Source organism: Nicotiana tabacum, chromosome 16 (assembly GCF_000715075.1).
Source record: "Nicotiana tabacum cultivar K326 chromosome 16, ASM71507v2, whole genome shotgun sequence".
In the NCBI taxonomy this organism is placed as follows: domain Eukaryota; kingdom Viridiplantae; phylum Streptophyta; class Magnoliopsida; order Solanales; family Solanaceae; genus Nicotiana; species Nicotiana tabacum.
Window position 1 is genome coordinate 104465922 of NC_134095.1, and position 17224 is coordinate 104483145.

At 37.4% G+C, this 17224-nt stretch overlaps 1 protein-coding gene across 1 annotated transcript; it reads right to left on the bottom strand.

The window, feature by feature from the left end:
- Positions 1–7369: 7369 nt before the first annotated feature.
- LOC107825068 (BTB/POZ domain-containing protein At1g67900) lies at positions 7370–11837 on the bottom strand. Its single transcript, XM_016651905.2, has 5 exons — positions 11589–11837; positions 10780–10974; positions 10635–10704; positions 9315–10559; positions 7370–8048 (listed from the first exon to the last, which is right to left on the bottom strand). Exons 2-5 carry the CDS (start codon positions 10836–10838, stop codon positions 7584–7586), a joined length of 1839 nt encoding a protein of 612 aa, XP_016507391.1. The 5' UTR covers positions 10839–10974; positions 11589–11837; the 3' UTR covers positions 7370–7583.
- Between the last annotated feature and the right edge of the window lie 5387 nt (positions 11838–17224).

Below are 17224 nucleotides of genomic sequence, written 5' to 3' on the forward strand. Positions count from 1 at the left end.
AATCAGATATTTAGCCATTATAACAATTTAAGCGACCGTGCTAGAACCACGGGATTCGGGGGTGCCTAACACCTTCCCTCGAGTCAACAGAATTCCTTACTTAGAATTTCTGGTTCGCAGACTTCATTTGGAAAGTCGAAAATTTCCTCGATTTGGGATTCAAGATAAACCGGTGACTTGGGACACCAAAAGCCAAACCTTTCCTAAGTGGCGACTCTGAATTAAATAAATAATCTCATTTCGAATATTGTCACTTAAATTGGAAAATTTAGGTTTAATTTTACATTTTTTAGACTAATTAGTAATTAATGTTTTACAAAAATATTAAAAAAAATCAATTCACAAAAATGATTTATTTTGCATTGTTTAATTTTTAGCTTTGAATTTTGTTAGTTTTCCTTTAATTTGGTTTTTAATTAGTTGTGGTAATTATTAGAGTTAATTAATTTAATTTGGTAGGATGATTTGGGTTAGGAATTAAGTTAGATTTTATTTTTATTTTTGTTTTTAAAAGAAAAGGAATTAAGAAAAAAAGAAAATTGAAAAGGAAAAGGGGAAAAGTATTGAAAGAACCAGATTTTTGGGCCAAGTTCACCAAATTCCCCAGGCCCAAGTCGTTATTCCCCCCCCCCAAACACAACCAATTGGCCCAGATCCATGTTCCTTACCCGATCCGCCTTTGTCATTGACCAAACGACGTCGTTTAGTCGCTCATCATCTGAACCGTTGATCTCAGTTGATCAAACGGTCCGGAACTAAGGACCCATTCACTATTTAACTGTCCGAACCCTTAACCCCTCCCCCTCTCATCGTCTTTCTCATCTCCCCTCTCTTCAGAGACTCAAACGAAACTCTAAGCCGCCTCCCTAAAATCCTTGCCATTTTCGTCCGGCGGCGCCACCTCCAAACCACCCTAAATTAACACCGTAGAACCCTCATGGCTCCCTCTCCCTTAATCTACAATTGGTTTCCCTCGAACCTCTTGCCAGAACTCCTCGAATCTTAAATCTAAAGTTCGGGCCCTAAAAGCTCAAAGCCAAATCTATACATGCAAGGTTGTTTCTCCAGTTCTCATGAGTATTCAGGGTCGGTTTTATTACAAAATAACGCTATTCGCTTGTTCTTGCGATTGACAGTATTTAGGGGTTTAACTCGGAATATCAGTCTCGAGTTCGAGCTTTGATCGGTGAGTTTTCTTCTTTGCCTTTTTGTTCGTTCTTTTTCCTCGCCTCTTCTTCTTCTTGTTTTCTCTTTTTATTTGAGCCTGCCCTCTGACTGAAATTAGTTTCGAACTTAGTTCGTCCCTTAGGTAAATTTGTTTGTTTGTATTTATTTCCGTTTCATTTTCAGTTCCTCTTTTTAATTTTTTAAAATTGTGCCCGCTTTTGTTGATCCATTTTTATTTAGTTTTATATCTTGAGTTTCTGATTTTCCCTTTTGTTTCTTTTTCTCTCAGTCTCATAGCTTAGTTTATCTCTATTTAATAACTTAATTAACTCCTTGCTTAGTTATGTTTAGTAATTAGTCATTTGTTTATGTTTTAGCTGTTGAAATCATTTAAGTGTTTTCCCTTGTTTGAATTGAATTATTGATTCAGTTTGGATCCCCTTTGTTGCTTGGGCCTTGAGGATAATTTAGACCCCACTCCAAGGGTTTTGTTGGGTTCTTGGGTCGGGTCTAAGCCCATGTCTAGCTGAGCTATTGGGTCAATTCGACCCATTTGGTCTTAAAGTAAAAATAGTAGGTCTAAAGGTTAATTTAGGAAATTTATGTGGGGAATCATTTGTAACAGACTAGGGAAACTTCTAGGAAGCTGGGGATTGGGGTTATTTTGAAAGTCTGATTTTTAAACTAAGGGTGTTTAAGCAAAAATGAAAATTTCAAAAGGATTTGGGTGCAAAACTTAACTTATTTCTGCAGCCCTAAAACCTTGCCTATAATGGCACTTTTTCTTCATTAACAAGGAGAAGATTTTAGAGACCAAAAACACTGAAAAATTGAAATGGCTAGGACCTGAAGAAGAACTCTGAATTAACTATGAATTCATCACATTTCTCTGTTTAAAATAGCTCAAATTCTGTTTAGTTTAGATTTTCTAATCCTCCCTATTAGCTAGAATTTCTGAAGTACTTCGAATTCCTGCACCTGGTTGAAAAAATAGTTTGATTCTGGGGATTTAAATGCTTGGTTTGGAAGCTGTTTGGTTTTTGGTTTTACGGTTTCATTGCTAGGTTTTAGCTGACTCTGTTGTTGCTTCTTTTGGTTGAGTTTCTTGCTGTTGTTCTCCTGCTGAATCTTCAAATTTTTTTCCTTTCCATTTCCAGGTATTTATGTAAACTATGGATGGCTATTGACAGTAGACATGCCTCTTCGAGTGAAAATTTGATTGAATGCGAAATTGTTTTGATCTTTGCTTCTTTGCTTCTTCTATTCCTGTAGCCTTTCTGTAGTAAATCTAAAGTTGTACACGTTATTTTCAGTTTTCCTTTGCTCTTAATATGCTATACAAATTAATGTGTGCTTTTTAAGAGTTTGGGTGCTGGTTAATCCTCTAGATTTTGTTACTTTTTGGTATTGAAAAAGAGTTAGTTGGTTTGAAGTTTCATGTTGTGTTTGTAACTTTAGTTTAAGCATGAATATTTGTCAGTTTGAAGTCAAGCATGTATTCTTAGTAGTATTCAAACTGGTGTATTAGTTATTGGGTAGTGATGAGATTTAACAGTTTGTGTTTGAGTGCAAAGGGTCGTTTTGTTTTAGTATAGACTCGATGTTGAGACTGGAATCCTCAATCTTGTTCGTTACAGTGTTTGGGCTCATCGAGCCTTGGATTCTGAAGTCATTTGCAAGGGAAAATGGCCTGTTGTTGCTATTTGGGCTAATTTCTTGAGCCCAGCAGCTCATTCGTTTGGCTATTGGATTTTTCTGATAGCATATGTAACTCAAGGATGCATGAAAGATAAAATTAGAAATTTAGCTTAGTTAATTTGGGTTAAATGTTTAAAATCAGAGTTTAAGTTTGTTAATTTGACTTCATGTTCCATGTTAACATCAGTTGATTTGCATTATGTGATTTAGGTATGAATCATTTGGATCACGAAAATTGGGCCTAACGTTGGCCCAGCTGAAGAACGGTCAAATTCAGATTCAATTACGCACCCCATGAGGTGTTCATTGCTTCACCAATTTGGGTTTATTTGGGCCAAAGCCTGAGGGCATTTGTAATAGATCGTTTACCCTTTCTGCTGCTTGGGCCTATCTTCTGTTTCATCAGATGCAGCTTTGCAATCTCCTTTAGATAATTGGTCTCTAGTACGATACCTATTGGTTAACAAGTAAGGTCAAACCTTTAGCTAAAATAATTAGAATGTTTCAATCCTCATTAATTACTTAATTAGCCTCTTAAAATTAGTTTGAGGTGTGCCATATTAACCAAATGTACAATTTATGGCCCTCAAAAGCTTAGTTTCGAGTTTCTTTTAAAATTGGGATCGAGGTGTGCAGTACCAAATAAAATCTCAAAATGCATGGCCCTCATTTAATTAATTTTAATCCTTAGAAATCGAGGTGCACTATTTAGTTGAATTTTCCATGGCCCTCGCAAAGTTGATAGTGCATAGTTGCTTTAGGCGCGCTATTTTAAAAATTACTTTCCTAAACTCGGGTGTGTATTTCATGTGACCCAGATCCAAATCTCAACAACGATAAATAAATGTGTCTTGGATTGTGGGTGCATTTCATGTGGCGTGGCCCAAAGACGCGTTTTAGATGGCGTTGCAATCTTCCTTAAAAATAATTAAAAGCGATTTAATTAGTTTAAAATATACCATAGGCTAAAACATGTATTAAAATCAGATAATGAGCCAATTATAATAGTTTAAGCGATTGTGCTAGAACCACGGAATTCGGGGGTGCCTAACACCTTTCCTCGCGTTAACAGAATTTCTTATTCAGAATTTCTGGTTCGCATACTTCAAAAGGAAAGTCGAATTTTCCTCAATTTTGGATTTTAAAATGAACCGGTGACTTGGGACACCAGAAACAAACCATCCCAAGTGGCGAATCTGAACAAAAAATGAATAAATAATCCCATTTCGAATAATGTCACTTAAATTGGAAAAAATCCCTTGTACTACCTTCGGGTGCGTAAAAAGGAGGTGTGACAATGCCTATTATTTAAACAACCGAGCAACTTCTTCTCTCAATTGCCGACATTCCTCGGTCTTGTGGCCTTGAGTTCCATGATACTTACACATCAAGTTAGGATATCTGTAGTTAGGGTCAGACAGTAATGGTCGAGGCCGCTTGGTATCCCTGATATGTCCGATGGTTGACACGATACTGGAAGCATTGACGTTGATGTTATATTCCAACAATCTTAGTGCCTCTTTGGCCCCGAGTGATCTGTCAAAACCATTTTTACTCATCAAACCTCGGCTATTGGGCCTACGATCGTTTCTCCTTTCGTTCCTCGTGGAGTGATGCCCAAACCCATTTCCCTTGCGATCTCCATCATATGGTTGACACTTATCTCGGATCGATCTTGGTTCATGATTGATGACTCTCTTAGACCTGTCGTCGATTCTAATAGGGACACTGACCCAGAAGGGGTCCCGAGTTGGTCGTCCTGGACTCTGATTTTTGATTGGTACCTATTGTGGATGTTGGCCCAAGTTACTGCCAGATATTCAAGTAAATTTTGTTTTAGCTGTTGCGAAGCCAAGGAGCTTGGGGGGTTAAGTCTTTGAGTGAATGCCTGAACGGCCCAATCATCAGTGACCGGAGGCAAGTCCATCCGTTTTATTGGAAACCTTCACGCGAACTCCCTGAGCATCTTGTTGTCTCTTTGCTTATCCTTAAAAAGGTTTGATTTTCTGGTTGCGACCTTGATGGCCCCGGCATGTGCTTTCACCAAATCATCTGCAAGCATATCAAATGAATCAATAGAATTTGGGGGTAAGTTGTGATACCATATCATCGCTCCATTTGATAGGGTTTCCCTAAACTTCTTTAGCAAAACCGACTCGATTTCATCTTCTTCGAAGTCGTTTCCCTTGATGGCGCATGTATAGGAGGTCACATGCTCGTTTGGACCTGTGGTTCTGATGTACATTGGAATATCAGGCATACAAAACCTCTTCGGGATCCTTTTTGGTGCAGCGCTCGGAGAGAAAGGCTTTTGGATAAACTTCTTGGAATTCGATCCTTTTAATATCGGGGTGCTACCGGGATTTGATCTATACTGAAGTTATATGTTTCCACCTTTTTATCGTTTCCTTAATTTTCTTTTCACTTGATTCCACCCTCTTCATTAGTGCTTCAAGCATTTTCATTATCCTGGGGTTGGCCCCGGGCTCAGCTTCACCCGATCTTTCGGTGGTTTTCTCGTTTCTTCGTTATTCTCCCGGGATCGTTCGGGATCCACCCTACTAGGGGGTGGCTTTAATTCTTTAGCTATGCTATTGCTGCCTTTTGAGTCTGGAAAATTTCAAAGATTAGCCGCAAACTTATCCAATCACCTTCACCTTGAGGCGTTTCTCAGACTGTTGGTCGAGGGCCTCTACGGACGCTATTTTCGGGGTCAGTTGGCAAATGTACGTCGATAGCGACTTGTGAATTGGCGTCGATTAGATCGGCAGACAGGACTTCATTGGGATTAGCTGGGGGACCTCATTGCTAGGCACTAGGTCGTTGTTTTCGCCATAATGGCCAGATTCAGCCTGAACGTTCAATTGATTAGACAGAGAATTTGACATCAATAAGAGAACCTAAAATTAAAACTTAAAGAACAAGCGTAAAATAGAGTGTGTTATAGAAATTTATATCAAATCACCACTATTATCCTTAGCCTCAGTGTGGGCGCCAAATTGTTTACCTTTAAAATGGATAACAATTGAGTTTATACACGATTTTAAAGATATGTAGATTGATTCAACATAAATGATCAAGAATGTTAGATAAAAGAATTAAAGGTACTATGGATAATCAAACCAGTTGTGACGTTGAGTCCGGGCTCGAATTTAAGCTTAACAATAGTTCTGTCCTCGACCGTACCCTCAAATCGGAGCCAACCGTATATGAAGAAATATGATCAAATAAGAACTTTTCAATAACTAAAAAGCAGAGAAAAAAGTTTGTGTTGCCTTGATATGTCTGTTACAGTGTGTCTATTGAATAAGAAATTTCCCCTTTATATAGTAGGGGATTTTTACCCCAAGTACAATTCTGAAAAAAGAAGTAAAAATTCCTCTTTGTGCGTCAATTACTGATATGCTACCAGAATCGGGCGAGATCCGCGACGTGATATCCGGTTGGGTGCGGATATCGCGATTATCTATTAGTCGTGTTCAACCGTTTGTAGTGCTTTCTGAGGTCTTGGAGCTCGTACGGGGTTCGGGGGTGTTGTCTTGTCGGGCGCGGTGGTGAGTACTCCATTCGGGCCATAATACGAGAAGTTCCCAGCTTCGATTCTGATCCCACGTAGTCATGTCCTTATTTCGTTTGACCCACTAAAAAATCGTGGTACTCATTAGCCTCGATTTTACCCGTGTACATATGTACATGTGCAAAAGAAACCAACTACCATTGCAACAAGCAACAGAAAGAGAGTGATTAACGGATCACAAAGGCTTACAAACGTAATTGATAGGAATCTTCTTGGATATGCAAGTCTTGTAGGATTTACTTTTGTAAAGACCGTTGTTATGCTTCAGTTTAATAGCTATCCAAAAGCTCTTTCGGATGCAAAACCAAATTGATCGATTAATATTATGGCTGCAAAGATTGAGCCTCTTAATAAGTTTAGGCTTTTCCTAGATTTGGTTGATGTGTTCATGATGGAAAGAGTCCTTGCAACGGCTAAGGGCTACGCAAGGAGATGTAATTCCTATTGATAAAGAGAATTCAAGCCTAGGGGAAGATTTGTTAATTGTGTCTTGAATTTTTTTCTCTCATTTTTTTAGAAGAAAAATTTGTTAATTGTGTCTTGAATTTTTTTTCTCATTTTTTTAGAAGAAAAAAAAACCCATAATGCCTTTACGTTTTAAAAACACATTGTTCTAATTGATTGGGAAAGGAAAGCCTTTTTTTTCGGGTTCAAAAAAACCCCATAATGCCTTTACGTTTGGAAAACACATTATTCTAATTGATTGGGAAAGGAAAACCTATTATTCTTGTAGAATTGGGAAAACTATTCTATTATAGGTTTATGATTACTTGAGATTTATATATAGGGCTTGTAGGAGGAGATTTTTTGATAAATGGAAAATTCTCTCTTTTTGTTGTCACGAGAATGAGGCTTAGCTGAACCTCATTAAATTTTCATTTTTTTTATGTGCTTTGTGTGTGATTATGTGCTAGTTAACTCACGATCTTCCGCAACAATATTTTTATTGGATAGGATAAACCAATAATTCACATTGGATTTTCCTTTCATAAAGATTACAACTTGTTTTCCGAGAAGTAACGAAAGAGATAAATAGATATTTAACTGGCAAGAATTGTGGCGAACAGAGTATACTTTACCCTTGAAATAGCCCCCTGCCCTTCCCCAAACGCTATTAACCAAGAAACTAAGCAAATAAAATTCAGTTCTTTTCACTTGCAACTGATCTATTGCTGGACCATAACTTACTGAACATTCTCTTAGGTCGACTAGGAAATATGCAGGAAGCTTTTATTCGTGAGGATGTCCCATTTCCATCAACATAATTTTCATCCAAATCTTCATTTTCTGCCAGCTTCATTTTCAGTGTTGAAAGCTTGCCTGAGGCACTCCACTGGTCATCTGCAGGTGTCATTTTGAACGATGCAGAAGTCTTTGATATGTCATCATGGTTAGCAAGAAGCACTTTGATGTGGCTGGGGAGCTCAGTTATATGGCCACCAGACATGGTGGCTCGAGCTTGCTCGAAGAACAGAACTTGAACTACTACCCTTAATGGGAGCAATTCGTTTTGAGCTGCATGCATGCACACTTTCATGGATAATTTTTTGCAGTCTAACATTCTGCACAAACGCTTTCTTTCATTCTTGTTCAGACCTGGATGCCCCTGCATTTTCATAGTAAGAAGGGAAGAGTTTAACTACTGTACAATGATACGGTAAGAAAACAATTAAATCAAGATATATAACTACAAGTAACTAGAAAAAATAAGTGAAACATGTTGAACGGGAGAGAAGACAAAACATTTTTAAACTACATTCGGTATGTTGCAAGTCTACATAAGTGTTAAATCAGAAAAAGGAATGGTCATCATTGTTCATGTTCAATTTCTTCACCCAAAAAAAAGGATTTTACATATACTATAACCAGAGGCGGATCCATGATTTGAAGCCACGGTCTCTAATGCGAACCTACCAATAATAAAGGAGATTGAATTAGTGTGTACATTTAATCGGTTCGATCCATTAATTCAACTCGATGTACACAATTTTTTAATCATAAGTAAATACATGATCATCAAATCGAATAAGTTTTGTCCAATCTAATCTAATTTTCTTTATTCAATGTGATTAAAAAGTATAAAATAAAAAATAAAAATTAAAAATTAACAAGTACACCCCTTCAATCTACATATTATGTGCTATTAATCCTATCATCATTCATAAAAATGTTGGATATCGAGAAAAAATAACAGTAGATGGATAAAAAGATAAAACATTAAAATCACATTCAAGTAACATTTTGAAGTGCTAGATCAAAAAGATAAAGGAAACAATTTATTAAATAATAAAAATGGGTTTCAAAGAGGAGGGAACCCAAAGATAAGGAAATTAATGAAATAAAAAAGGAGCAAAAAGAGAAGAAAGAACAGGGAACAAGGATGAATTGGCATAGGAACGCAAGAAATGAGTATCAATCGTGTATCTTAATTTTGGGAGTTTTGCTCAGCGACCACAGAACCTAGAGTACATTTGTGATTGTGAGTGCAAACCATCATATATACGAATTGTGTATAAAATATTAAAGTATACACAACATTTTACCCAAGCGTGGCGTGGCACCACAATCTCATACATAAATCCGCCCCTGACTATAACTATGCCTAGTAAAAAAAAAAGAATTAAACCTCCTGATTTTGACAGGATCTTGACTTGAGAAATTTCAGTGGTCTAAGGAGTTGGTTACCTGCTAAAATGAAATTGGCCCACATTGTATCTTCTAACATCTAGGTTATCTTCAAATAGTACCTTTCTACTTCTACTTGAATTTCAGTTTCTGGAACTACAAGTAGACTTAATTATTCTTGAATTCTTGATTTTATGAATTAAAAAATAAATTGAAAGAGATATGCATGATGTAATCTCGAATTTACCTTAAGATAGATGTCAATGGCTCTGTAAAGATCATCATGGTCAAGCCTAGCGAATTCTGGGATTGCTTCAGCAATGAAAATGAATTTTGACAGAGGCAACTTTTCCTCGCTGGCAATCTCTTGGAGATATCCATCCACAAGCTTAGCTACTTTAAGTTTAGAGCTATGTGATGCTGAAGATGATCTCCTGCTTTCCTGAAACTCAAGGTCAATGTTCTCGGCGGACCGAGATCTTCTTCTCACAAAATCCTCTTTCATTCTTGGAGGACTTGTTGGTGGACTCTGACCCTGTAACATGAACTGCTCTAATATGGTGATAATTATATCCACATCATAAATTGTATCACTTGTTTTTGATACACAAGGTATTAAGAGATCACCAACTGTAGCATCCTCTAATTGAAGTCCAACTCTTGTTGCCAATTCCATCTTTGATGAAGAGGAAGCCTTTAAAATGTTTGCTGCTTTAAGCAATTTCAACAGAAAACTACAAGAAGCAGCTCCTCTTTCAGTAGGCAATAAGCTTATAATTGATTCCAAAAGCAGCCTGTATTTCCCAATTGAATCTGAATCAGAGTGCTTATTCTTCTCAAGGTTTGCATGTTTTGATATGTTTGGTAGCCATCGAGACGCGTAAATTCTCAATGCATCACCAATAAGACTAGCTGCTACTTTTCCACCTGATTTAATGGCTATCATGGTTCTCCAATAGAGATCAATGCTCAATTCTGCTAAATCTTCAGCCCACCAGTCTTTGGATAAAGGTTTATTATGCCTTAGGCTTTGTGATCCATTGCAAGAAATATCATCTCTTCCGCCTCTTCTCGAGTAGCTATGTGACAAATTCATTTTGAGAGGATGGGCTAAAACCTTTGATGCAATAGCTTCAATACATGTGCTTGTTATGCCAAGTTCTTCGGACCATAAAGGAAATGCCTTGGTGCTCTGTAATGTCACAATTGAGTCTCTCCAACCTGAAAGAACACAAGAATTGAGGAATACTTGGAGTTTACAAATTAAGTTTCCCTTTTCTACATCCTCAGTCATTTGTAGATATTCTGCTGCACAGCGTACTGAAACAATGTTGTGAGCACTGAGAGTGATGGTGATTCCATAGCAGAATTTAGCACACAACTCAAAGTCTTCTATGCCACATGGAAAATCTTGTAGCTCGACTATTTCGTGTTGAGAGGTTTTCTCAACGCAGAGTCTCTGCAGCCTCAAGCACTTGGACAGCAAGGGAAACTGTTTTTTCAAGAAAACAGATTATGACAAGGTTTAAAAGATAACAAAAGAAGAGAGTTGGGTAGAGAATTAAACCTTGTGAAGCAAATATCTGCTACCCTTTACTTGAACTATGAGATCACTTGAAATCTCTGAGGAGACTGATCTGTATCAAGTAAAGAAAAAGATTGGTTACTCCATTATCTTTCTTTAATTCAGGATTAAGTAAAGTTGAAGTTACCTAACAGCCTCGGTAGTGAAGAATGTGTCAGGCCGAGATCCTAGTTTCATAAACTTCATATCTGAGGTCTCTTTTTGTTTGTTAATTCAGCAAAATTTAGACCATAGAATAGTTAGAGAGACAAAACCATCTCCATAACTGTTGAAAACTTCACCTTTTTTAGGACAACCCTACCTTGAAAAGATCCTCTTCCAGCTGCAAGCAGTAGATATTGTCGGAAAGACAAAAACAACAACTAACTATACTGACAAAATATTTGGTAAACAAAACAAGAATTTTTTTTAATCAAACCCCAAATAGTTCTTAAAGGGAACGGGGAAAAGAGAAGAGAAAAGGGCAAAGAACTGTGTAGGAGGAAGGCATAATTAACGAAACAAAGGAGTTACTGAACTTCTGTATTTGTTGGTATCTTCCCAGCAGAGCCTCAATTTATATTAATCATAGCCAAAATGTCATGAACCAAGAATATCAAGCACTTCCAAATCCTTGTCTTGTCAGTCAAATTCTCTACCCCATTTGATTTAGACATTCCAAGAGAAGAAGTTATGGCACTCAAAAATCTCATCAAGATCAAAGGATGATAGAAACACAAATCAATTTTTTAAGAGAAACGTAGAGCCAGAAGAATATTTAGTTATATATAAGAAAAAATTAACTTTAAATTAAAAAAAAAGGCGAAATCTGAAAGAAAAAGAATTTATACAAACTTGGAAATATTTCAGGTTATTATAGTACTCCCAAAGAACTATAAAATCAGTTCTTGAAAATGTTTTGAGGTTTTTGTAACGTGAAGAGTTAAGAGTCACTACCTTAACTTTGGTATCCTTCTGTTGCCAGCGTGCTAGTAATGAGAGAAAAAGCCACGCCGACTAGTGCCCTTCCTTCTCATCATTACCTCAGCAACTTTTCTACTCCTAATTTACGCCCTTGGATTATTTTAGTCAAATTAGGAAAAAGAATATGGAAACAAGTAATGATATAAAGGGAAGACTGAGAGATTAAAAATGAAGAAAAGAAATAATAGGATATGTGTATCACCCTCAATCTTTGCTTTCATCAATTCTAATTTAAGGGCCTCAAGTTCATGATATATGAATCAATAGTGATTTTCTTTACGGCTTTTAATATATCATTTTAATATATCAACATAAGCAGACCAGCAAGCATTTAAAGCAAGAAGGCCGTAATGAATATCATTTGTTTATATTTGTAGGTGAAAAATGGAAGTTAGTTTTCCATGTGAAGAAAGGAAAGGAAAAAAAAGGAGTCTTTCGTCATAATTTTGTTGTGAGGCTAAAATACATTCAATGGTAGTTGAAAATGTTACTCAATTTTGTTTTCTGCATTGGATTCTTCTTAGAAAAAATTGCACACTTTCTTTTACAATTTTATAATCTTTATATTTACAACGAATCAATCATATTGTGATGGTCTGATTGAACTTGAAGTGGTCCAATTGATTAAACCTAGGATTGATAAAAATCGAATGGCATATTAGTATTTGGCGGTGGCTGTTGGAATATATACTACAGCGGAAGCAATAGCAGAATTTTATTCACGTGTAATCTAAACAACTAGCACGTATGGAGATTTTAGGGTTACCTCTTGAAGCGTAAACACAACAAATCTATGTCGTTCTCCAGTTCCTCAGTTAATACCACACATCAGCAGATTTCCACAGTCTTCTACTGTGTTACCCAAACAATAACCGAAAATAGAGAATTTTGGGTGGGCAAAATTCTAGTAGAAACCGCAGTCAGAATCACATCCCAAACGTCCAGCCCTTATATCCATATATATACCTGCGTTTTTAAGTCAAAACCGTTTTCAAAACCTGTTAGGTTTCCTTCTCCCACTAAGGGACGGTTTCCATGTTTTCTTTCCCACTAAGTAACAGTTTCCACTATTTTCTATTATTTAGGCACAGTAGAGACCACAGAATTTAATTAACAAGGCTTCCTATTATGATATTAATTTCGAAATTCTGAAATTAATTCCCATCATAATAAATTACGAATTATTCCACTAAAAATTCGTAATTGCAATCCTTAGTTCAATTTCGAAATTCTTCCATAAAACCTTATTTAACTCCCCATGTTAAGATTCAGATACTAATCAATCAAATTAAATTACTGACTATTTAATTTATTGATTACTTCCTTTAGACTTATACTTAACTTATTTCATGTGTCGGATACAAAATCCACCGGCCGGGTTTACGCATGAAAACTTATAAGCTTTCATAAAGGAGTATTATCAATCTCAAAATTGAGACATGGATTCCACCAACTAATTATTGCTTCGCCAATGTATATCATTGTTATCCAATTTCCCAGGCTTATTGACTCGCGAAAGAATCTCGCCTTTCAATAAATCAAAACAACAAGTGACATACACAGCTAATAATAATTATATCAGGATTAAGAGTATAAGTACATTAAATGGACTAGAGAAATTATTTTATAAAGTCAGTATAAAATACTCATCTCTACTTGATCCGTTCAATACATACAAAAAGTACTAGCACAAGAAGTTGGAATTAAACCATTCCCATAATTATATTTAATCTCGTGCTACAATCATTCCGATGATTTGTCCAATTCCATCATTAGATTGTGAACATTAACTTTTATGTCTTACAAGCACCGATGATTTAATCTTCCGTGCATAAGCTAAACTCTATACATTAAATCATCTACTATGTAAGCAATGGACGCACAAACCAACACATGATCTATTTAAAATGAAATTTATTGAATTTAAACAAGTAAATAAATAATTATTCATAAAGAATACTATAACAATACGCATGACTTATAGTATATTCTAACAGTGGCAACTAGCTTTTATCTTCTTATGCATACAATATCTGATTCAGCCACCAGTTTGGCTAACTGCTAAGCTAACTTTTATATCATTGGGGGCGAATTTGTTAGTATCGTTATTAGTTATTTAAGTCTTCTAGTCCTATTCATTTAGTTATATATGTTTTTAGACTTTAGTATACAAAATCTTGACTAGAAATGTCATCATTTCATCGGTGGCTTGTTAAGAATTGTGTCACGTTATGATTGAATTTTCTGCTGGATAATAATTGAAATTATTGTTGTGTAAGACATAATTTCATATTACTCAAATGTGCCTATGAAAGATTCATGGATCAATTCCAGTTATGAAAATTATGTGTAAAATAATATTTTGGTAATTTGATATAAAAGCTACTATACCTTTGTGCTAAAGCTGCGGACCTGTTGTGTCTCTTGATAACTAAAGAGAAGTTGACCCATAGATCGTCTTGGCTCAATCAATGTCTAATATTGTCTAGCTAGGCACCGGATTTGAAGGTGTCATGGCTCTTTCAATGTCTGGCTAGGACCAGGATTCAACCATGTATTATCCCTGTCAGTGCCTGGCCAGGTCCAGTACCCACCCACGAACTGGCTCAATCGCTGCCTGTTCGGTGAATGGACTATGGGGAATATCTGACATACGTGGTGTAGTAACTAGTATTTCTTCCATTTCAATTTGTTGGATACACTTCGAACAATAGAATCTTCAAGTTTTTTAAAATAATATTTATATATTTGAGAATTATGTAAAAAAAATATTATTTCCTTCGTTTTAATTTATGTGAATCTATTTTACTTTTTAGTCATTGCCAAAAAGAATGATCTCTTTTCATATTTGTAAATAATTTACCTTTATACAATGATTTACCGTCACACAAAATATTTGTGCATCATTTTACACCTCAAATTCAAAAGTATTTTTCTTTTGTCTTAAACTACGTGCGCAGTCAAATATGTTCACACAAATTAAAATGGAGGGAGTATATGTGTTTACGTTGAAAATGGTAATTACAATTAGATTTGATTTTGTGGTTATAAAAATACGTGATTTATTTTTATGCTAGTTGTTAGGCAGTAGATGCTAAGTGTGAGACTAGAAAATAAGATAAGAGCTTGAAGGCAGTGTGTCAAGCAAACAGAGTGGCTGAGAATCGGGGCCTCGAGCTGGCCTATACGGGGCCTCGAGATCGAGCTAAGAGTTAGGCTGTGAACGACCAATGGTGGACTAACAATTCTAAGAGCTTTGATAAAAGTTCTTTATGATCAATAATGAGTAGTAAATGAAGAACAATTAATGAAACACAATAAATGTAAGCAATAAATGTAAGTAATAGAATGAGTTTAAGTTAGAGAGTAGAGAATGTTCTTGTATTGAATGTTGTCTATCATTTTTTCAAGAAATAACAAGGGTCCCCTTTATATAGGAGGAGAATCTCAATATAGTACATACGCACTTATTACAAAGAAATATAGTTGGTACAACTACTTAACAGTCTGGTACAAACTGGTACTATTCTTGTAGGTGTTGTCAGTTTTGACAACGTGCCTAGGGAACTTCTCGCTTATCCATGATAACCATCGATTTGTGCTACCCCGAGGTCGGACATAAAGAACCATCGAGGTTGAACCTCGAACTGTGCCCCGGGCCTTGAAGGTGAAGCTACGGAAAGACACAATGATCGTAAAATCGGGCTCTCCAATTTTATCTGTATACAAATGGTCCCCGCGTTTCTTAGGGTAAAACGATAAAAAACGATCTCGAATTCTTGCCCCTTCGATACTACCATCACGATGGTAGTCACGCCCTACCAAGCGATTGACGCGACAAAATGAGGTGCCTAAAGACCGCGTCCACATAGCCCTTAAATGCATTTGAATTAATTACAACGACTGGCTATCATTTGGTCTGCTCCAACGTGCACGTTAGACCTCTATAAATACTTCTTCTTTCGCTCCTTATTTTCCACTGCACCACCAAGCCCTCAAAAGAGTTCTTCTTACCTCTCTCTTGTGTTCTCTTCCGAAATGCAATTTTCATTTCTCCTTTGAAATCTTTTGACAAGAATGGCAAAAACTTCCACCTCTGTCCCTCGGGAAGATGTGCCTTCCTCTTCCCGCGCTCGTCTAAGGGCAAAGCAACAATGGCCCCTAGCGTCAGGGAATGCATTCCAGGAGCCTTTGAAACGACCTCTGATTTTAAGACCGAAAAACCTTTTTCGAAGCTGGGACAACGCGAACCTGTGTCCCAATATGTTAGTTCAATAGCAGACGTCGAAAGGGTGAAGACCGACTACCGATGGGGGGATGCGGGTCTTGTGGAGATTCCTTCTCAGGGGAGAACATAACGACATACAAGGCCGGCTTCCTCAGTGTGTATACTTATCCGTTTACCCTTGGCCCGGTGGAGCCATCCTCGCCTTCATTAGACCCCGTGGTCCTTGACTTCTGCGAACGATATTGAGTGACTCTCGGCCAAATTCATCCTTTGTTCTGGCGCTTCGTTTACATGACCCGATATTATGCGAACATGATTAAGGGGATGCCCTTCACTCTCGACCACCTGATAAGAATGTATAGTCCCCGACTCATTCGTGGGGGCCTGATTAAGCTCCACTATCAGGCCTCGAGAGCCCTTTTTGCTTGTACCGACGAGGTTAGGAACCGAGGATGAATAAGCCATTTTGTCCGAGTTAGGACTTTGGACCCGATTCCAGTGGAGAGGATGTCGTTCCTTGAAAGGTGGAACATGAAACGTAAGTAGATATGCTAATTAAATGTTCTCTTGTTTCTTTTTGGGTACATCTCCCTACGAACTGATTTCCTCCGTTGATACAGCCGTCAGAGTGTACCCTATTGTGGTTAAGGATCTCTCGGGCTAGGTTAACCAGCTGGATTCAATTTGCCCATACGTTGAGCGCGTGTGGCGTGATCTGTTCCAAGCTCGATGGGAAGCCAAGGACCACAGTGAGCCTTTACTTATGCTGCAATTGTACCTCATAAAAGAACTATCGCTGAGAGCGTCCTCATTCCCCGTGTTTATATTTTGCATTTGCGCAGGTCTGGGGAGGTCTCCTTTATGAGGGAAGCACTGCTTGGTAAAATAGATACCCCAAAACCTGACGAAGAGAAGAAGAGATGAAGGAGGCCATCTACTCATTCTCCGAAATCCAAGAAAGCCAAAGTGGAGGAACCTAAGGCTGATTGAGCAACCTTAACTCCAAAAGTTCCGGGGAGTCCCCGAGCTGAAGGGAAAGGAGAGATGATTCCTCGGAAGCACCCGCGGGGGGAGAACACCTGATTGTCCCACATACTGTAGAGTCGATGGCTTGTAAATTGGAACTTGATTCCGTTGTTGTCTACCTCGGACTGAAGAGGCCTTCGAGTGTGCATCAAGTGATATCCCCGAGTTAATTGACGGTCAAAACTTTCCTCAAGCTGAGGTGCTTTCATTAGGTGGACTAGGAGAGCCTAGTTCTGAAGCTCTCCAGAAATAGGAGACAGACTCGATTGATCCAGTCGTGGTTATTGAAGTGGGCAATTCTCCTTTGGGATCAACTTTTTTTCCGAGGGAGATGCAGAATGCCCAAGATAAAGAG

Coding starts and splice junctions, on each gene's coding strand:
- LOC107825068 (XM_016651905.2), bottom strand. CDS start 10,838: ATGAAGTTTATGAAACTAGGATCTCGGCCTGACACATTCTTCACTACC. Junction 10,705..10,779: donor TTCACTACCGAGGCTGTTAG/GTAACTTCAACT, acceptor TACTTGATACAG/ATCAGTCTCCTCAGAGATTT. Junction 8,049..9,314: donor CCATTGACATCTATCTTAAG/GTAAATTCGAGA, acceptor ATGAAAATGCAG/GGGCATCCAGGTCTGAACAA.